This window comes from Globicephala melas, chromosome 16 (assembly GCF_963455315.2).
Source record: "Globicephala melas chromosome 16, mGloMel1.2, whole genome shotgun sequence".
NCBI lineage: Eukaryota > Metazoa > Chordata > Mammalia > Artiodactyla > Delphinidae > Globicephala > Globicephala melas.
The window spans coordinates 44,996,158-45,017,212 of NC_083329.1; the positions used below are offsets into that span (position 1 = coordinate 44,996,158).

At 53.4% G+C, this 21,055-nt stretch overlaps 2 protein-coding genes across 7 annotated transcripts in view; one reads left to right on the forward strand and one right to left on the reverse strand.

Annotated features, from left to right (window-relative positions):
- The window catches only part of RASSF4 (Ras association domain family member 4), a 34,174-nt gene extending 16,021 nt beyond the window's left edge, over positions 1-18,153 (forward strand). For 2 of the 6 annotated variants that reach the window (XM_030844075.2, XM_030844076.2), the window contains exons 4-11: positions 6,649-6,779; positions 8,178-8,269; positions 8,964-9,121; positions 13,107-13,208; positions 13,484-13,535; positions 14,158-14,279; positions 15,138-15,235; positions 16,626-18,153. In XM_030844075.2, coding sequence (XP_030699935.1) covers positions 6,649-6,779; positions 8,178-8,269; positions 8,964-9,121; positions 13,107-13,208; positions 13,484-13,535; positions 14,158-14,279; positions 15,138-15,235; positions 16,626-16,686 — 816 coding nt within the window. In that variant the 3' untranslated portion in view covers positions 16,687-18,153. The other 4 variants (XM_060285846.2, XM_060285847.2, XM_060285848.2 and 1 more) reach the window with 4 other exon arrangements.
- On the reverse strand, positions 91-2,907 carry DEPP1 (DEPP autophagy regulator 1). The gene is made up of 2 exons (XM_030844079.2): positions 2,675-2,907; positions 91-2,106 (listed from the first exon to the last, which is right to left on the reverse strand). Exon 2 carries the CDS (start codon positions 2,077-2,079, stop codon positions 1,453-1,455), a length of 627 nt encoding a protein of 208 aa, XP_030699939.2. The 5' UTR covers positions 2,080-2,106; positions 2,675-2,907; the 3' UTR covers positions 91-1,452.
- Positions 18,154-21,055: the final 2,902 nt, after the last annotated feature.

Genomic DNA, 21,055 nt, shown 5'->3' on the forward strand with positions numbered 1-21,055 from the left:
TGCCGCGGAGCGGCTAGGCCCGTGAGCCATGGCCACTGAGCCTGCACGTCCGGAGCCTGTGCTCCGCAACAGGAGAGGCCACAGCAGGGAGGGACCCGCGTACCGCAAAAAAAAAAAAAAAAAGAGGACAGATAAATATTGTAAATGTCCAAAGCAATTTTTAAAATATTTTAAAGTCAGAAAGAAAGAAAGGAAAAAGGGGGGAAGGGAAGGATGGAGGGAGGGAGGGAGAGAGAGAAATGGAAGGCAAAGTAGTTTGCTAGTCCACAGGGCAAGGAGGTGGGGGAAGCTGAACCTGGCCATGAGCTTGCCCATGGCCCCAGCTGCATCCTCCTCCTCTCCTCTGTCCCTCCCACGCTGACCAGGGCAGCCAGCTCTGGCTTGGCCCAAGAGAACAGGGCAATGGGTCTTAAGCCTGTCTCTTTGAGTTCTCTGATGCCTCACCTGTCTCCCTGAGGAAAGCAATCTGCCCCCTCCCCTATCCCTCACCCTCACCTCCTTGCTTGCCAGATGCCCCTGGGAACTGGGATTTGCCAGGATGTAGGGACCCAGGGCTGTGGGGGACCCATGGACATGTGGAGTGAGGCCCTGGCCCCTGAACTTGCCCGAGAGCAGGGCACCTGGACAACACCCTGCACTTTGCCCCACGGATAAGTGGCCCTTGGGTGGAGGCAGGTAAGGGTGGGGACGGGCGGGGACAGGGCCACCTGGTCCAGTTGTTTGGTGCCCTGCAGGCTTAGCTGGTGCAGGTTCTGTCTTGGCCATCAGTGTGGGGAAAACGCTCCCCACGACACAACAGGACCTGTGAGGTGGAGCCACTGAGGTACCCGCGGGTGGCCCAGTGACAAGTCCCCCAAAACACAGCAGGTGCATTTGCTGAGACCCCCAGTTTGCTCATGGGCCTCTTGGGGGGAGCAGGGGTGTGGGGAGCCACGGGGCTGATTTGAGAGTGCCCAGGGCCTGGCTCTGAAACCACCAGGGCTGAGGCCTTTGCTTCTCCTCTCCCCCCACCTACTCATTTCCCCACCTGTGAGGCAGCCACGTAAACAACAGGTACTCCGTGTGTGGGCTTGTAACATGCGCCCCAGGATGTATGCGCGTTTTAGCCCATTTACTCATCAGCACAACCTAGGAGGCAGGTCCCATTAATTACCCCCATTTTACCTGTGAGAAAACCAAGGAAGAGATGTTAAAATAACTTGCCCGAGGTGATCAGCCAGTTAGGAGTAGTGCAGACGGGATGCGTATCGATTACCACATCATGTGAGATAGGCCCTTATTTGGAGCAGGGGTCTCACTATGAGTTGCCAAAGCAGGAAGCCTCTCTGCAGAGGCTCTGTTCCCTCCCAGAGACCTGCCAGGGGCGGTGCCCACCTGGGGTGGGGGGAGGGAGAGGGTGGAGAGGTGATGCAGACCTGTATGTGATTTGCAGAAGTCTTTATTGGGGAGGGGTCAGAGTTCATGGATCACGGGGAGGTGCAAATAGAGAGTTCTAAGGACGCTGCTGGGACGGGGGCTTGTTGGGGAAACTGCATCCTGGCCAGGTTGCCCAGAAGCCTGGGAGTACTGGCACCAGTCCCTCTGCAGTCTCAGCAGAGAGTGCCCTGGAGCCCTGACATCACTCACCCTCCCTCTGGGGGCCCCCCGGGCCTTGCCTCTGTCCATCTGTCTGCATGAAGCCCAGGGGTCAGCAGAGGATCCAGTCCTCCTTGGCATGTCCCTCCCACTTGGCCAATTTTCCTGAGACTCCCCAAAGAGCCAGTCCAGAGGGTCCACAGTGCTGGCCCCGGGCAGTGTGGGCTGCTGGCCACTGAAGCGGGTGGTGATGTCCTGTAGGGACCCAGTGGTGCAGCTCTTCTCACGGGAACGGGCTGGCCGGTGGGGTCTACTGGGTCGGACCCTGGCTGCAGCCTCATCCGGCACTGAGGTGGGCTGCGCCAGCTGACAGATGGACTTCACGTAGTCATCCAGGCTAGGGGAGGCGGGGGGGTCCTCTCCAGGCCCACTGGGCAGCATCTCCTCCAAGGTCTCCCGAATTGTGGGCAGGTGGGCCACGGAAAGCAAAAGCCGGGACCTCATGGCTGCCGGCCACAAGGAAGCAGCAACCTGTTGGTTGACAGAGGACTGGGGTGAGGGACTAGTGTGCCATCCTGACACCCTTCCTGCGTCCCCTCCCCACCTGAGGCTGCCTGGGTGAATCACATGTCTGAGAGCAGTTTAAAGTCTGCAGATCCAAGACCAGGCTCGAACTCCTGGGCTCTTCCTGCTAACGTTACTTAAGATTTTATCATTACTGTTGTTCAGGAACCTGTACAAATCAGAGAACCCAGCCTCACGGACTGGAGTCAGAGGAAACCTGGGTTTAAAACCAAACTTAGCAGTTCCTGACTCGGAGTCCTTTGGCAAAGTCACCTCTCCAAGCTTCCACTTACTCATCCGTAAAATGGGGTTAAAAATACACCTCTCAGGGGCCTTGGGAAAAGCTTATGGATTGACACCTCATGGGAAATTCCATTATGAATATAAAGCCCTCCGCAGCTGTTGTTAGCAGTTAGCTGCATCCTGGTCTCTAACCCGCAGTGAGGCTGTGCACGTCCCAGGCTGAGAACTGCTTGAAAGATACCCAACGCCTTTTTGTTTTACCTCAAACCAGAGGGCAGTTGCTGTCTCTTACCTGTAGCTGAGGAGGTCTGGGGGTAGCAGGGGAGCTGGATGAGCAAGGAAGTCCACAGAAAGCCCCCAGGAAGCTCAGAGCAGAGGGATCGGGGTCCAGTAGTTGGAGCCCTGTGTCCGGCGTCAGATTACTGGGAGGGGGACGACGAGGAAGATGTGCTACGGCCCCTGTACGATGTGCCACTGTCCAGAGCGGAACCCTCCCTGAGCTGTCTGGCGAACCTCGGGGCCTGGCAGCTGCTTTTATACCTTTCCACCAGCAATCAGTTACCGTCACACGGGCCAAAAATAGCAGTTCTCAGGAAGGCTCTCAGAGGAAAACAGCTTGGCGGGCGGGGCCTGGCCCAGCTTGGAGCAAGGCTTTGCGCCTGTGGGACATTCTGGGAATGTTTACTCTGCAGGGCAGGGGTGGGGTGGCCACTGGGAGAGGCAGAGGGCTCCACTGGGCTCCCACAAGCAACCCTAGGGTCTGCCACCTCCGCCTAGAAGTGTTCCCCACTACACCTTACACTAGTACCCTGCAACCCCAGGACACTCTGGCCCGGTGCTCGCCCTTGCAGAGCTTTGGGCCTGCACCTGTGAGGGACCCTGCCAGACACAGCGATGCAGGGCTTAGCCTGGAGGCGGCTAAGGCCAGGCTCCCTGGGCCTGCTGGGAGTTGGGATGTGCCCACCTTCTTCTGGAACCGGGGGCAGACTGCAGGGTCCTGGTCTTGCTGCTTCCCAGATGTGGTGCTTTCAAATGATAACTGGTTTGTTTCTTTGTTCCCCAGGTATCTAGTTAGTACTCCTGTGCACCAGTGACTGTTCTAGGTACAGAGGACATAAGCAGTGAACGAATCATTGTGTCCTAGAGCTTAGCTGTTAGTGAGGGAAAGAATTAAGTACTCAGTGGACGGGTGCTGTGATGTTGGGTACTGATTACAGCTGCAAAGAAAAGGCCAGCTGCACTGTGGTCAAGGGGTCAGGAGGGTCCTCTCTAAGAGGGGACATGGAGCAGAGAGCTGAACAAACGAGGGTCGTGTGTTCCCAGTGGAGGGGCAGCACGTGCAAAGCCACTGTGGCAAGAGTCTGCTGGGCAGGGGACAGCCAGGGGCCCATATGACTGGCCCAGGTGGGGAGAAGTCAGTGGGTTTGGCATGGACACTGGGTTTCCCTCTGAAGGGGATGGACAAACACTGCAGGATTTGAACAAGGGTGCAAGAGTCTGGCTTCTGCTTTGAAGGATTGACTTTGCCGCTGTGCGTGGGCTAAAGGGCAGCTAACAGGGAGACCGAGGAACACCTGGCCAGCGTTGGGAGGCCACTGCTGGTGTCCAGGGATGAGTGTGTCAGCACAGGAGGCAGCTGAGGGAGAGGCAGGTGACCCTGGGAAAGCCCTTGTAGAGAGCCAGCACCATGCCCTTCTCAGACAGACCTCACGTCATCCACCTAGCCGTGGGTCCACCTGGAAGGTACCTGTCTTGTTCCCACAGGCAGGGGATGCAAAGCAAGTCACTGAGACAGAAGCTCAGGTCGGAAGTCTGATTGCTGGACAGACCCTAGGTGCCGAGGCAAGCGGGAGGAGCTGGCAGTCCCAAGTTCATGCATTCTGGCTAGAGAATCTCTCATGGGCCAAGGCGTGCGGCCAACCCGTGATCAGGATTTCAGTTAAACATACCAAGTCCCACCTCCATGGCTCTTCCATCTGGACGCTTCTGTAGAGCCTTTGTCTGTTTCTCTGGCTCTCTTTTAATTCATTAGCAATTAGCAAATAAGCCAATAGGCTAAACTGAGGAGGAAAGTGTTGACTGGGGTAGAATTAGGGGGCCCAGGTTGATTTTCCAACTTGTAGAAAGTCCAGGCCCCGGGACCTGTGTTCTCGTCCTGTTACTTCCCCACCTGCGTGGTGAGGGCTGCCCTGGAGGTCCCTCTTCTCTACTTTGGGCTTCTCTGATTTGATCAGAGAACGCTGCAGGCTGACAGGGCCTCCCCTCCGTTCTGATGGGGCCAGGCTGGGGGAGCAGTAGAGCAGTGGTAGGGGGCTCAGGTTGGGCGCACCCATGCCGCTTGTGCAGGGACACCAGGCCTGAGTCACATCAGGCCAGCTGGTCCCCAGCATAGCTTAACCCTGACCTCAGAGGCAGCAGCTCTGCCTCAGCCCTTCGCTTCCCCAGAGCAAGTCCCCCTGCCTCTTTCTTCACGGCAAGGTCCCCAGAGCCTTCATACAGCAACTTTGGAGGTCTGGCCTCAGTATGTCCAGCCTTGCTGCCCCTGCCCCAGCGGTGCCCCCAGAGCATCAAAGGGTCTGGGGCTGTGTCTGCTTCATCTCCTCCACCCAGAGTCCATCATGGGGCTGGTGTCCATGAATAAACATGTCCATGAATGAACACACCGAGATGTGTTCCTGGTGGGGCAGAGGCTCTCTCCAGCGACTTGTCAACATCTGATGGAGGCGTGTGAAGCTAAGTCTGAAAACAAAGACCTGAGCCCCACTTTGGGTTTTCTTACTCTCCCCATGGGACCTTTAACTGCAGTGGATAAATCTAGTCTTTCCTTTACAGTTACATATCTGTTACATATTACATACATACAGTTCCATATCTTTAGTTACATATCTGTGCCTGTGTAGCATCAGTGGTTATCAAAAATAGCTCTGGTTTTTTTTTTGTTGTTTGTTTTCTTTTTTGGCAAATAGTGCAAGGCCATTTCAGAAAGCTATGTGTATTTTTGATAAACTTGAACAGAGGAGAAATATTTTCTCCGTGTATGGCAGGGTGTTTTAAACTATTACTAACTAACCATGAAATCGACACTGCAGGACACCTCTGTAAGCACTGCCAGGGATATGACATTTTCCACAAGGTTCCTCTTCTCACAGGGCTTTTGATGTCAGCAAGGAGAAAGAAATGGCATTTGTGAATCTAAAATGGTGCTTGAGATGGCTTTGGGAGAATGACGATTTAAGTTCATTGCCAAAAGACCAGTATCAAAGCAGATTAGGAGCACATAGCTGGGAAGACCTAGACTCTGTGGAAGCGTGAAGCTGAGAAGGTTTCTGGCAGGTGCTCTGAGGGTGCAGACAAAGCAGCCTGGCCAGGCACACATGTGGGAGTGATGAGGCTGGACACAGGGAGCCTGGAGGTGGTAGCGCTCATACAGGAGCCGGAAATAGGTCAGAGGAACAGAATCAAGGACCTGAGGGGAGCAAGTGGGAGCTGGCTGAGGGTGCCTCTGGAGGACTCTGTCGATTAGGACCTCAGGGTTGGTGGCAGGGGAGTGGCCATGCCATCTGCAGACCTTGGGAAGTGAAGGCTGGTCGGGGACTCGGGCTGGGAGCTGTTGTAGATATTCCGAGTGTGTGTGCCAGTGGTGGGACGCGGGACTGTCCATATCCCAGGTGGTGAGGAAAGCAAGACTGGCCCTCAGGAAAGAAGGCAGCTCGGTAATCTGGGGGTGGGTTCAGGCCACTATGGGAACAGTGTGGGGACTGTACTAGTCCACCTCTGCTCTCGTGGGCATGGGATCCAGTGCCCTCGGCACATGCCCAGTAGGGCCAGCTGACCGTGGGTCCCCTGCCCAGGTGCAGCAGTGGGTGGAGAGATGCCCTGTGTTGCACTGGTGTCTGCACAGCCGTGCTTCCCTGGAACGTGTTTCCTTGCCGCTCTGTGGACATGCCTGCCAGACAGCGGCCGCGTTCCTGTGGGACACCTGACTCAGCCGCCCTGTCCCAGACCCTGCGCCTGGGCGGTGGAAGGGCACGCCTCAGGCTTCCTCTCAGCCCCGGGCCGCGTGCCTTGGAGCACATAGAAGTTCGTGGGCCTTCCCCCAAAGGAGGACAGGACGCCAGGGAGGAGAGGGCGTGTCTGGGGAGGCCTGAGTGCACGGTGAGTCCCGTGGGCAGGGGCTGAGTCCTGAGGGCGGGTGGGGAGGGTGGGCAGTGACCCCTGAGCGCGGCTGCTCTGGGGGAAGAGGCTGACCTGTGTGGATCCCCACAGGAAGAAGGGGCTCTGATCATCGAGGGGCTCCTCAACATCTCCTGGGGACTGAGGCGGCCCATCCGGCTCCAGATACAGGATGACAGAGAGCGCATGCACCTCTCCCCCGCCTCCTGGGCACCAGGACACCCGTGAGTGCCAGGCTGGGTGGGGCGGGGCCAGGTGGTCTCCGTGACACCCGTTCAACCCGAAAGTATCGTTTGGGGTGTTGGGGGCGGGGGAAGTTGCTCTCAGCCTAGCCCCATTCCCATTTGGGGCAGGAGCATGGCAGGATAACCCAACCTCATCCCTGTCACCCCGTGACGTCCTCAGCCCATGACCTCACCTGCCAACCTGCAGCCTCACCCCCAGGTGGTCCTTCTCCATGACAACCAAATCACCTCCCTCTTGGAGAACGTTCCAGGCTACCCTCACCTCTGGCTGTGCTTCTCAAACTTTCCTTGTCCGTAAGAGAGAGAGGGCTCTAGGTGGGGGGCTTCCAACACCCTCTGCAAGTTAAGCATCTCAGCATCTCCTGTTCTATGTTAAAAACGCACACAATTTTAGCCTCCTCCTGCTCTGCTTTTATTCCAATATCAGAATTTATTTTTATAAATTTATCAGAATTTAATATCAGATTTATTTAACTATCAGAAGAATGTTTCGATCAGGATGAAATGGCTTTCTACCTGCCTTATCGTTTTAGTGGACGTTTGCCTCTTCCCACCCCACCCCATAGACGGGCAGTTTGCTGCTGCGTTTTGCTTGCTTCTGCATGTAATAAATCCTTCTAAGAGTCAGAAGTTCAAAACATTTTCCCCTTCAGAAACTGAAGTAAAGTTGCTTCTCTGAGAGCCCTTAACACATTGACACCCCTGGGGCGTCCCCAGGTATCCCTGGTCACTCATAGCAAATTTTGAGCCGCACAGACTTTGAGCTTAGAGTTTGGATGGGCTCCTTAGAAAGGAGGGTAAAAGTGGTCACACGAGCTGTCTCAGACAAGGGCCTGCAGAGGCCTCTCAGCACTGGGTTGGATGATCTGTCTGCTCCTTGCAGGTTCCTCCTCACCGTGTGGCTACTTCCCATCACGCCCATTCCTTCCCCAGCCCACCACCAGCTACCCTGGCTTGGAGACCACCCTGCTCAGAGGCCTGGAGGTTGGCCCCCTCGAGGTTGCTGCTGCCCGGCCCCTGCAGGCCTGAGGGCAGCCCAGAGAGCCCCCTCGGCATGTGGCCGCAGATGCCAGCTGCCTCAGCCCAGCACCCAGCAGCACCCGGGCGCTGTGTGTGTCCCTGTGTCCATGCAACGGCGCCCCGCACAGTACACCGGGTCTTCAGGACAGACTCCCTCTCCTTCCAGCAGACACTGGGGCGATCCTTTGCCTTTCTTTTAATCTTTTACGTTGACTTAATAGGAAATTCTGGCCTCAGCTCTGCCTGCCCTGATTCTTGCCTGTGTCCTGTCCACAAAGGCAGCCAGCCTCTTCTCTTTGACCTGGGCTACGTTTCTCTGCCTGCAGCCCTCTGAGCACCACGATTGTCTCTTTTCAGAAAGGAGCCACCTCTTCAGGATGGCAGAGTCACTGCCCAAGAACCAAGCGCTCAGGCCGGACCCAGGGAGGAGAGTTCCAGAGACAGCTCAGGTCAGGGGGACCCTGTCCTGCTCATCTGGGGTGGGAAGGAAGGGAGGGGTTGGCTCATGACCACCGTCTCTGAATATCAGCTTTGTGGAGTAGCAAAGAATGGCCTGTTTCCCTTCAGCCGCAGCCCCTGCTAAATCCCTCCTTAACCCGAGAGAGGCTTTCTCATCGACTCCTCACGGAGGGAAAAGGAATCAGAGGCTTGCAGAGGTGATGTCGTTTGCCTGAGTCCCTGCAACACGCACCCTTATAGAAAGGAGAGAACATCAGCAGAGGGTGCGGCTGCCTCCTGGCCTTGCAGGCATCTGGGACCTCTTCCCCACACGCCGGGATCCATACCTGTGGGTCTGTCCTCTCTGTGCTCTCCCCTTGCACTCAGTGAAGGGCTTGTCCCAGAGGACAGGGCTGGGGCTGTCAAAGTCCTGCTCTGGATCCCTGGAGACAGAGACCCGGAGGCTTATGGCCATGTGGCATGGTGACACAGGTTATCCTGTCTGGGGGTCACCTTTCCCATCTGCAAAGTGGGCATCACGCAGGCTGGACCCCAGCCTCCGACACAGGGACAGTGGTGACATCGCCGTCTGCTGCAGCCCAGTGCTACAGGGAGCCACGCTCCACACTTGGGACCACCACGGGAGCAGTTCTGTCACCACCGCCCTCACCCCAGCCTGACCCCCTCATCCACTTCTCACCACAGAGCCCGTGGAGGAGGACGAGGAGACCCCACAGCTTATGCGGACCAAGAGCGATGCAGCCTGTGTGATCCAGAGGCGGCCCAGGTGCCGCGCCCCCAGTGAGGCCCAGAGGATCCGGCGACATCGGTTCTCTATCAACGGGCACTTTTACAACCACAAGGTGATGTCCCAGCCTGGCCTCTTCCCTGGGCCCGGAAGCTGAGGCCACAGGGAACAGCCCCAAGCACGGGTGTAACCACTGGGCCTTCTGTAGGCCGGGCTCCGTGGCGGTCATGCCAGAATTCACCTTCACCATGGCCCTGTGTGCAGATGTGCTCATGCCCCTGTTCCAGTGGAGAAACGGGCTCAGGAGGAGAACTGTCTCACCCAAAGTCACATCAAAATATCATTCTGCTTTATGGCCCCAAAGCCTGTATATTTTCCATCACACACTCACTGTCAATTCATTCTCAAAAGTTGCATGGAGGTCTTCCCTGGTGGCGCAGTGGTTGAGAGTCCGCCTGCCGATGCAGGGGACACGGGTTCATGCCCCGGTCTGGGAAGATCCCACATGCTACAGAGCGGCTGGGCCCGTGAGCCATAGCCACTGAGCCTGCGCGTCCGGAGCCTGTGCTCCGCAACGGGAGAGGCCACAACAGTGAGAGGCCCACGTACCGCAAAAAAAAAAAAAAAGTTGCACGGATATTTGGAAAGTGATACCAAATTCACTTTTAATCAGGTGATTTTCTATGAGGTTTCCACCCAAGCTCAGTTGATATGGGAACGTCCTGTCCCCTACTGTCATTTCCACTTGGTAGATGAAGGCAACTAGGTTGAGGTGTGCCCAGGAGCACGTGTGTCTGTGTCCCAGAGAACCCACACTTCTCCTTATTCCCAGCAATTAGCCTTTTGTCCAAGTATTGTACTGACCTCAGGAAAAAGAGCTCCTTCCCCAGATGACATCATTCCGTAAACAAACCAAACTGTAAAAGGAGAAGTTGATTACTATAAATGGCACGAGTGGCCGTGTGGGTGAGGCCCTGGATGTGGCGTGTCCTGGTAACAGAGCCACATCCTGCAGCACTGGGAAACTGGAAGCCAAGGTTTTTAGGTTAAGCAGCTGCCTTCTTGATAGGTGATGACTCGTGGGAGGGGAAGGGGAGCCTGGGCAAAGGGAGGTCTCAGGGTCAGTTCTGAAGGACAGTTCCCCAGGTGAGGTCTGCTGGGAGCCATTCAAGCCACTCTTGGGGCGCCCTGCACTTCGGGATGAAGAATTCAGCAAGGCAGCTGAAAGGACCCTGCTTCACCATCAGGACCTCCCTCCACTCCCTGCTAGGTTTGCAGTGAGTGTTCATGAGGGACAATAGGTTATCTTTACTAAATCCAGGAAAACCCAAGACTATTTGAGAGTAGTTTCCTGAGAGAGGGAGGGGGAGGCAGGGCTGAAGTTAAACAGAGATTAAGAATGTCTAGATTAGCCAAAGAACCCACCATCTGACTTGGGTATTCTTTAAATCTTGCTCCAAAGGGGTTTTGTCCTTAAAGTGTTAAGTACCATGTGCTAGTATTTGAATATATATTGATATGCTATTTTAAGGGATTACTCAAAAATTTAGAAAGACTATTTGCACGGGTTTAGGCTCTTTCTAGTTCTACATTCCTAAAAAGGAGCTTTTTGCTCCATGACTCAAGGTACCAAATAGCGGGGTTTATCTTCAGTACATTCACCTCTACTCTAAAGGAGTCATCGCTAAGAGGGGTGTTGGGCACATTAAATCTTACGTTAGTCATTGCAAATGTCACAGGGACGTGGATATGTCTGATCACTCTGTAGCCTTTGAAATGAACAAATGAACAGTGAGGGCTTTCATCACAGCCTTTCATGTCCATTGGAGCCATCCTGCCAAGAAGGGCTTCTTAGCCAGCCAGCCCAACACTCGATACACTACCCATTCAGGCCCCAGTAAGGGCAGATTTTCCCCCAGTCACAGATTTACCTGCGCCGAAATGTAGACCCATTCCTCCAGGCAAATTGAGTACCTGCCAGGACAGGAACTAGTGTCTTAGGCATGTTGGACAGTTGATTCACATCTCCTGGATGAGTAAGGGGCTCCCTCTTTTTCTCCCTGCGCTACATGCATTCAGAATCAGTGTCCCTAGAAATCAGGCAACAAAGTACTTGAGCCACAGGCAACAATTAAAAAAAAAAAAAATTCCTAGAATTAACTTCCTGGGGTTGTTATTCCAGGTTTTATTTCTTAGAACTGTACCCTATTGCTTCACTCAATTATTTTCCAAAAGTGTTCTTATTCACAGCAATGTTGGCTTGATTTCCAGACTGGGTCACACTTAGTACTTGTTTTCACTGCTTTGCCCTGGCCTGTTAGATTCAAATGTGTTCTGTGAGGGGAAAACCATTGTGGTTAGAGATGGGAAAACAGCCACGGTACCCTTGTTCCTACGTGGAGTTGGTTGGTATCTTCTTGAGAAAAAACTTCAGGCAGAAGAAACACTAACAATGTCTTATTGACATGACCTTTCTTCTCCTAGAAATAGCCTGACTACTGTATTCCATATTTCTTAGAAACTGAAAACCTAGGCTGGCTTTCTGTATCACCCAGAGGCATTCTACATTTCACTGTGCAGAAGGCAGGTCCAAGTTGGAGTCTGGCTCTGGTACTCGGGGACCAGCTGCGGACCTGAACAAGTCCCTCGTGCACCCCGAGCCCCTACTGGGAAAAGCAGAGCTAGGGCCATACGGGAGGAATGTGTGAATTGAAATTTGGAAAGCGAGGAGGAGCTTACCCACACGGAAGTCAGACGCGCAGGGAGGCCCCTGTGCCACAGTGGTGAAGCATGGGGTTTGGGGCAGCTCTGCCCTTTCTAGATGGGTGATGCTGACAAGCCCCTTAACCTGTCCAAGCTTCCATGTCTTTCCTAAGAAAAGGGGACTAGTGACAGGTACTTCTAAGGGCTGTCGTGAGAATTAAATCAAAGGTTATATATAAAGTGTTTAGCAGGTTTCCTACCTAGCTAGTGATCATTGAGGACTCAGTAAGCCTCAGACAATGCCCTGGTTGACTTTCATGGATGGTGTCTCATAAACAAAGGCAAGACACCTGTGAGAATGTCACGGGCCCCCATAACTGTGCAGAAGCCATGTGGCTAGAGCACAGGGTACTTGGGAGGGAACCATGTATCATATGTGCATAACATGAGAGTAGCCACGGATGGCACTGTCTAGGCTGTGGGACATGCTGTAAGACAGTACTTCTCAAAGTGTACCCTACAGATAGCATCATGGGGCAGTTTCCTCAAATGCAGATTTTTTTTTTTTTTTTTTTTTTTGCGGTACGTGGGCCTCTCACTGTTGTGGCCTCTCCCGTTGCGGAGCACAGGCTCCGGGCGCGCAGACTCAGCGGCCATGGCTCACGGGCCCAGCCGCTCCGCGGCATGTGGGATCTTCCCGGACCGGGGCACGAACCCGCGCCCCCTGCATCGGCAGGTGGACTCTCAACCACTGCGCCACCAGGGAAGCCCTCGAATGCAGATTTTGATCCAGGAGTCTGGACTCGGGGGGCCTGAGACTGTATGCTGACAGCTGGTCCAGAACACACTTTGAGTTGCAGAATTTTGAAAGGTTGTTCCTCTGGCCAACAGTGTGGGTAATGGATTGAAAGGGCGGAGACTGGAAGGGGAGAGTTGAGAAGCTGATGCAGTATAAGTGGAGGGCCTCACCTCAGGCACCACTGGGAGAATGGAGAGGAGTGGACAGATTTGAGAATGTTCAGCCTTAGGATCAGCAGACACTTGGTGATTTGATGGATAGAAAGAGTGAAGGAGAGACTGGTTCCCCCAACCCCTTGTGAGTTACTTCTACAGCCCTGGTTCCTGGAATCCAGAGAGCTGGACCTTATAGCTTTGTAGGCATCTTTCTTAGAGGCCTCTGTAAGTTGTTACAGCTTCCCTGTGCGTGCCCAGATCTGGGCATAGCTTGTGTGTGGATCTTTGTGGATGGATAGACACAGGTGTTCCCGAAGCTCAGGTTCGCCTACTGCTCCAGCCTGCTCAGCACCATCTGGCCGACAGTATGCCCAGACCCTGTGTGATGTCAGCCCCGTGTCCCCTCTGGACTTGCCCTGAACTGCCTCCCCCTTCCTGTACAGACCTCCGTGTTTACTCCTGCCTATGGGTCCATGACCAACGTGAGAGTCAACAGCACCATGACCACCCTGCAGGTCCTCACCCTGCTGCTGAACAAGTTCCGAGTAAGTCTGGCCACAGACGGCCCTGCCCCAGTTGCTGGTGGTTTGCTGTTTTGTTGGGGGAGGGGGCTGGAGAAAGCCATGGCTCCTGGCTAGAAGGATGACCAAGGTTTCCTCAGCTGAGCTGGCATCTCTGGGAATTTAAGCAGAGAGAGGGGAGGGTCCCTGGGGATTTGTGTGTGTGGCACTGAGGATGTGGTTACTACCAGGGGTCCCTTTCTGTCTCTCCTGTCTGGAAAAGCCGTGGTCTGACTTCGTATTACTTACTACCTGTGCAGGTGGAAAATGGTCCCAGTGAGTTTGCACTCTACATCGTTCACGAGTCTGGGGGTAAGTGTCTGCCTTTGCTTCCTGATCATAAAAACAAAAGTCCCTGTCCATTTGGCAAGCTCACCAGCTGTGCTCCTTCTCTGAGGGCTGGGCTGGCTTGTGCAGCGGGCACGGGGCAGGTGCCCTCCTGGCCTCGGGACATGCTATGCCCCCACCACGAGCATCCCTCCCAGGCCCAAATCCAGGCACACTGTCATCCCTTTGAGAATCCCACCAAAACCACATGGTAAGCCACTCTCTCCAGTAGGTTCAGCAGGGAGTGGGGAGGAATGTGCATCTGGGTCTTCAAGGTGGAACAGAAGCCCCTCGCCCACTGAGAACTGCTGTTGCAGAACTTGTACTGCATGGCCCTGTGTCCAGTGCTGCACAGCACAGGTCTGATAACTGAGCAGGCCTGGCCTCCCCCAGTCCACTTCCCCATCCCCCGCTCCTTCAGCCACTGTTCGTCTCGGAGCTGGGCCTTCACTGAAGGACATGATCACACATCATCAGGGCAGTGTCCACCACACAACACCTGGAAGTGTTGCCAGGCCCCCTGGACACCTGTCTTCCCTTACGTTCCTGTCCTGGAACAAAGAGACGCAGAGATGCCATGAATTTTGTCCACCGCTTTCTTTTTCAGAGAGGACAAAATTAAAAGACTCTGAGTACCCGCTGATTTCCAGAATCCTGCACGGGCCCTGTGAGAAGATTGCCAGGATATTCCTGATGGAAGCTGACTTGGGCGAGGAAGTCCCCCACGAAGTGAGTGAGAGCTGAGGCTCGGGGAGGCCTGCTCCTGAGTTAGGGGCTGGGGGACAGAATGGCAGACCCCCAAGGGCTCTTAAGGTGACCTTGGGCAGAGCCCTCTTGGGCGATGCTTCCAGGGCCCCCATGGCCGTTCTGAAGGACCAGTACAGTATTGGTTTCAGCCCTTCTTCTTCCTGTCAGCCACCACCAGATGTATCAGCTGGCTCAGGGGAGATACGAAGTTGGGTCTTAGAAAACCATGGCCTGGCCTTTCCCCCTCAGACAGATAGAATCTTTTCCTTCGTTGGAGCGTGGTTTGTTGTCATTGCATTAAAGACCCACAACAAGGGCTCCTTAACTAGGGCCTAACCAGGGCTTATGGAAGGGACCCTATGGAGGTCTGTGTCTCAGGACAGCCTGAGTCCTGGCTGGGCAATGGGCACATTTCCAAACTCCCTGCACAGAAAAAGGCCTGTAGGGTGTGGACCCCAAGGAGAAGGCCCAGTGACCCTATATCCCTTGAGCCATTCAGACTAGTGTAGTTTCATTCCATTGTTAAAAACAATGGCATTCCCACCGTCTCCACCCCACCCCCAGAGAACACCCAGTGTGACTCCACTCACTATTGAATGCTTTTCCTAAAATTCAGCTTAATCTTTCCTCCCAGCGATCGTAGTTGCCTTTGAGGTAAGAATGGGCTCCATCCTCCCATCCTGGTACACACAGAGCAGTGCTGGGCGTGGGAGGAAAGCAGGACAGCCTCTTCCTTGGATTTAAGACTGCTGAATTGGCCACTATGGAAGCCACGAGGAAAAGAAAACACACTTTTGGCTTCTAATTTAAAACACATTAAAATGTTCTTGGATTTTCTAGGTCGCTCAGTACATTAAGTTTGAAATGCCGGTGCTGGACAGTTTTGTTGAAAAATTAAAAGAAGAGGAGGAAAGAGAAATAATCAAACTGACCATGAAGTAAGCAGCACTTAAAGAGCCAGTCGTGGGTACTGAACGTCAGGGCAAGTCTGCAGGGCAGAGCACCCAGGCCTGCGGCTGGGAGGCCTCTCTCCTCCAGGTGTGCCAGGTGTCCTCACGCAGCTCGGGGACACCTGCTAACCCTGGCTCCCCAGCACCGCCCTCTGACCCCTTGCTCAACACTGACACCAAGCTGGGGTGACAGCCTGCCAGAATAGGGGGATGCAGCCCAGACCACTCATCTAGCCTCGGCAATCTCACCAGCACAGGACAGGCACACGCTGCTGAAAGATGCCAGGAGAGTCAGGCAGGAGCACGGGCGGGCCCTGGACCAGGGCTGTATGTTCTGCTGGTGACATTGCTCTGGAGGAACAACCGAGAGGGGGCCTGCTTGTGCACCTTCAGCCTCGCCTGGGCCTTTCACGCTAGCCGGAATTCTAGGCCTGTCCCAAAGCAGCAGTTATTGGAACTGCCTGCACCAGCTGATGTTTGCAGGTGCAGGGGACCAGTTCAATGGAACGGTGAGCAGGTGTTACCTGCTGGCTCCTGGGGAAGCTACCTCAGGGCCCAGCTGTGTGAGGTCAGCCAGGTTGCACATCCCAATGATCTGTCTCTCCCTCTGCAGGGGAAGCTCGGTCCCAGAGTCCCTCTTAGGCAGGGAAGGAGAGAGGCTGCTGTGAGGGCCCGCGGTCAGGGGACTGGTTCCGATTCTGGCATCTGGCTGAATGATTCTTAGAAAGGCTTCTATGTGTGCAGTCAGGCCCCATTCAGGCAGTCAGCAGAGACCTCGATCAGAGGAAACAGTCTACATGCAGTCAGCAGTGTCACCGTGGCTAGAAAGGACTTGAGGGTCACCTGGTCAGCCTGTTCAATGTACAGAGAGGAAACAGCGGCCTGCGATAAGGAGGCAGCACCACGTGACTGCAGAGCCAGGGCTTGAACGCAGGCTTCCTGATCCCTACTTTGCCGCCCTGTATACTCCAGCACACTCCTGTCTGTACTGGAGAATCTTTTTTTTTTTTTTTTAACATCTTTATTGGAGTATAATTGCTTTACAATGGTGTGTTAGTTTCTGCTTTATAACAAAGTGAATCAGCTATGCATATACATATGTCCCCATATCTTGTACTGGAGAATCTTTGGAATAGAAAGATCACTCTGCTTTGAAGCTTGGCAGGCTCTGCAGCCCTGTTTGACTGCTCCTCAAAGCCCGTGGTCTTGTGGGATGTGGGCCTGGCTTTTCCCTCTCCTGGCAGAGGAGACATAGTGGCCACTAATCAGCCGGTCAGGAGCCGTGGGTCTCCGGGCCCAGCATCTATGTGCTCCCTTGCTCGCCCCCTCCCTGTCCCCTCCAGTAGCAGTGAGTCCTCTTGGCTGTGTCTCCCTCCAGGTTCCAAGCCCTGCGTCTGACGATGCTACAGCGCCTGGAGCAGCTGGTGGAGGCCAAGTAGCCCACCAGCACCTGCCTCTTCCGAAGCCCCCAGCAGCCAGCGCACTCTGAGCGCTGGTGGCCGGGCCCTGATTGTCACACACATTGGTCACACTGGCTGAGGAATCCAGCACCCGTGTTTCTACCTGTCCACCTGCCTAGGTAGCGTGAGTCCCATGTCCCTGGCTCTTGGCTCCAAGGTGAGCACTCACAGTGCCCAGACCTAAGCCTGAGGAGCCAGGAACTTGCTGGGTGGGGTCTGCGTGTGAGACTGGCCTGGGCCGTGAGCAGCCCTGAAGCTGTGACATGGGCCACTTATGTAGCTGCATAGCATGGCCAGTTCTGTTCACTCCACACGCCTCCTGCTCAGGAGAGCAGGACATGACCTTGTTTCTAGGGCGTGGGCTCCATCTGCTCTCCCAGTGCCCAGCCCAGAACCACAAGCCCTTATCCTCATCAAACACATGAGCCACTAGACCCCCGTCTGCCCTCGTCTCATGCTGCCACTCAGAAACTCCACTGGGTAAAGCAAGGGCTGCCAGCGGGTATGGGGTGTGCGATGCTCCCAGCCATCACTTCACCATGGCGTCCCTGGCCCTCGAGCCTCTGATGTCACTCCATGAGCCTCACATAGCCCCGTGCCCTGGCAGCAGAGGTCAGACTGGGAGTAAGACCACCAGCAGCCCATCTTCTCTCTGCAACACTCACTCTGAGCTTCCTCAGCAAGACCTGAAGGGATTCTTACAAGGAGCTCGCTGCCAGAAACATGTCAATTTGATCACATTGAGGAGGTGACCCGCGTGGCATTGTAAAGGATGCTGCCAGGGTGCGTGCGGGTCCAGGAGCTGTCCAGGGACTGCCGGCAGTGGCTCGGGAAGGCCGCGCTCTGCCCCGTTGCTGCTCTCCTCGGACACCTGTGTGCCTCCTGCCCTCTCTGGGTGTGCGTTCCTCCTCTCTCAATACTTCCCATCAAAGGGCCACCAAGGGAAAAATGTCTGTTTGAGGAGAAAGGGCTTTGAATTCCCTGGGGCCAGATGCAGAACGATCTGGGTTTGTCAGCTGATGGAAAACATCTGGAATGAACAAGAAGGCATTTGCAAAAATTGTGTAACAGTTTACATTGGTCATGTGAGGTGTTTGTCCAAAACAGAGCAAACTGAAGACCAAGTTCTCCCACTGGGGCCCATGGATAGCGGATTTAAAGGGAAAAAGTATAAAGTCTCCCAAATACAGAAATTCAATATGAGGGAGATTCCCTCGGTGCCTTGTGCAGCGCCCATAAAGAACAGAGCCTGGGAGCAGCCGTGCCAATGGAACCCACCGTTCAGGGTGAACTTCGCAACAGGATTGCCCCGACCTGGCACCATCTGCACAGAGGCAGGCGCAGAGACGCCCAGGGGAGGGTCCGCTGTAGTTTCTGCTGTCTCTGCTTGCCTTTGGCAGCATAGTTTCCTGGGTACTCAATAAAGGTGTGAGGTATTGAACTGAAGGAGTTAGGTCCAAGCTTTATTTTTTGCTTGTGTGTGTCCACCCTGACCTTCTGCCCTAACCTCTGACACTCCTGTCCCACAGGCCGCGTGGCCAAGTTTGGCAGAAGAGCCAAAGCTGAGCCACAGCCCGCGGCTCATGACACTGACACGACTCCTTCCTTTCCGTGCACATGCTTGGGGCTGGTGTGGGGCCTGAGGACAGAGGCAGCTGCAGGGCCCAGAGGAGGAGTCATTGGTGGGGGTCTGTGGACAGCCTGGACAACAAGCACAAGGGTCACCCCGAATCGCAGAGTCCCAGCATCAGGAGGACCTCGGGAATCTTGCAGGGCTGGGGGCGGGGCAAGGTGACAGGGTCTAGGAGAGGGTAGAGAACGACTCAAACAGGGCTCCTCAGTAAAATAGTGAAATAGCTCCCAGACCGTATTTATAAGCTCAGGTCAAGCACAACTGTTGTCCATTGTTCAGCAGTAATTGAGGGACCGCCTTGTGCCAGACCTGTGCTCAGCCCTAGAGGGACAAAGACAGAGCCATGCTGTGCCCTGTGTTCAGGGGTCTCAGACAAGACCTGGGAGAAGCAGGCCACACACCCTGGATGGTCAGGGGACAAGCAGGGCAGAGAGATGGTGAAGGTCCCTGGAAGGAGGCCCAAGGCTGAGCCCGACTTGCCTAAGAGAGTGTGTGTGACATTCTAGCCTGAAGAGGCCTGCCAGCCCTGGAGCAGACAGGGCTTGGCACATGGGAAGCCATCAGATGAAGAAACCCTCTGTAAACATCCCCAGTTTTGCTTTTGGGGTTTTTTTTCTTTCAGTTGTTACAATATTACTTCATTTAAGGCCTATCTCGATACGTGTCACTTGTGAAATAGAATTATCAAAACTAACTTCTGAATAACATAGCTAAGAAATCACTAACAAGTTGTACAAAAAGGGGAAAATGTACAGACATACCTCAGAGATGTTGCAGGGTTGGTTCCAGGCCACTGCAATAAAGCAAATATCACAATAAAGTGAGTCACACAGATTGGTTTCCCAGTGCATATAAAAATTACATTTATGCCCTACTATAGTCTAAAGTGTACAATGGCATTTTGTCTAAAAAAACAATGTACGTACCTTAATTTTAAAATACATTATTGCTAAAAAATGCTAACAATCATTTGAGCCAAGTTGTAATCTTTTTGCAATAGAAACATCAAAGATTATTGATCACAGATCACCATAACAAATATAATAATGAAAGGCTTGAAAATTGTGATGTCAACTGAAAAAAAAACACAACCTAAAATTTGTGAGTTATGTTTTATTTGGGGACCTTACTGAGAACTATATCCCATGAGACAGCCTGTCAGACAGCTCTGAGGAACTGTTCCAAAGAGGTAGGGGAGGAACCAAGATATGCAGGAGTTTTTGCTTAAAAAAAAAAAAAAAAAGCCAAACATGTAGTTGAATACCAAAACATGACTGCTGACCACAAAAAGCAGAAGTCTCAAGTTAATGATTTTAGTGCCTTTTGGTGTATGGGAAGATGCAAGAGTCTGGGTTCATTAAAATTATTCCTTAGATAACGCATCTTAACTATCTAGGGCCAGTATCCTGTTTCTCTCCATCCTAAGCTGCCCTCAGGGTGCACCCCTTGGAGCAGCTGCAGTGGCTGATGTCTTGATAGCACCAACATTTCTTGTTTACTGAAATGGCTGGCTACATTTTTTTTGTCCACAGTGAGAATTACCAAAATGTGACACAGAGACGCAAAGTGAGCAAAGGTTATTGGGAAAATGGCACCAATGGATTTATTCAGTGCAGGGTTGCCACAAACCTTCAATTAAAACAAACAAACAAAATGCAATACCTGTGAAGCACTATAAAGCAAAGCACAGTAAAACAAGGTATGCCTGTGCACTTCTGCAATCATCTGGGGCGTTACAAAACTTTTCATCAACACTACTTGCTTTTCAGAGGCAATTTGAAAAGCTGCTAATTCAGCTCACCCTGACTTTCTCTGTTTGGCTCTGCGGTTTCCTGATGGTTTGTATGGGAGTTCCATGTGCCTCTCTCCACAGAGCATAGATTATTTGTCATATGTTGCTTAACTCACTGGTATCGCAGGTAGTAAATGTTATCCAAAGATAAAGTGAAGAATTCCTGTGATGAGTGTCCTCTCCTAAAACAGGACAGTCTTCCCAGGTCAGGCCTCCGGAACCAGGGAAAATCATAAACGCAGGATAAAATCAACGTGATTGCAAAAGAAGATCTGAACTCAGGAAAAACAGGGTGATTTGCCCAGAGCAAATTACCAGAAGGAACCAAAAAAGATCTTGTTTTTCCCATGGTGATAACCATATGCTACCTGCTTAGAATGTTTACAAGAAAATGGATTAAAGACCTTCCCACTGTTAAAATAATGCTGTTTGTCCACCCAGGATACATCTGGCCCCTTAGTCCTAGGGAAACAAAGCACGAGGCTTATCCTGTCGGATCAGGTGATCTGTGGAGAAGCTGGCAATACACAATGTGCCCATGTGGGCAGGACACAGGTGCCCTGCAGCTGCAAAGCAGCAGTGGGATATTTTCATCAGGTGCCCTGCTGGGCAGCAGCCTCCCTGCCCCTCAGTCCCTCAGCCATGATCAGGCAGGAAAGGCAGTCGGACTCAAGCCTTTCCAAATGTAAAAACAGCAAGTACAAGTGCTGTATTTAGCCCCCATGAGCTGTGATTGTCTGGGAGAAAGCCAGCTGCTGACCCGCCCTTGGACTCCCAGCATTCGGGTGGGGCTCTGCTCCCTCCTGGCTGGGCTTTTAACAGAGATGTTTTCTGCAAACTCAGGAATGGGAATTCCCAGAGTTTCCTTTCCCAGAGAACCCAAAGGAAACAGAAAGCAAAGTCTCAGACTTGGTGGACAGAAC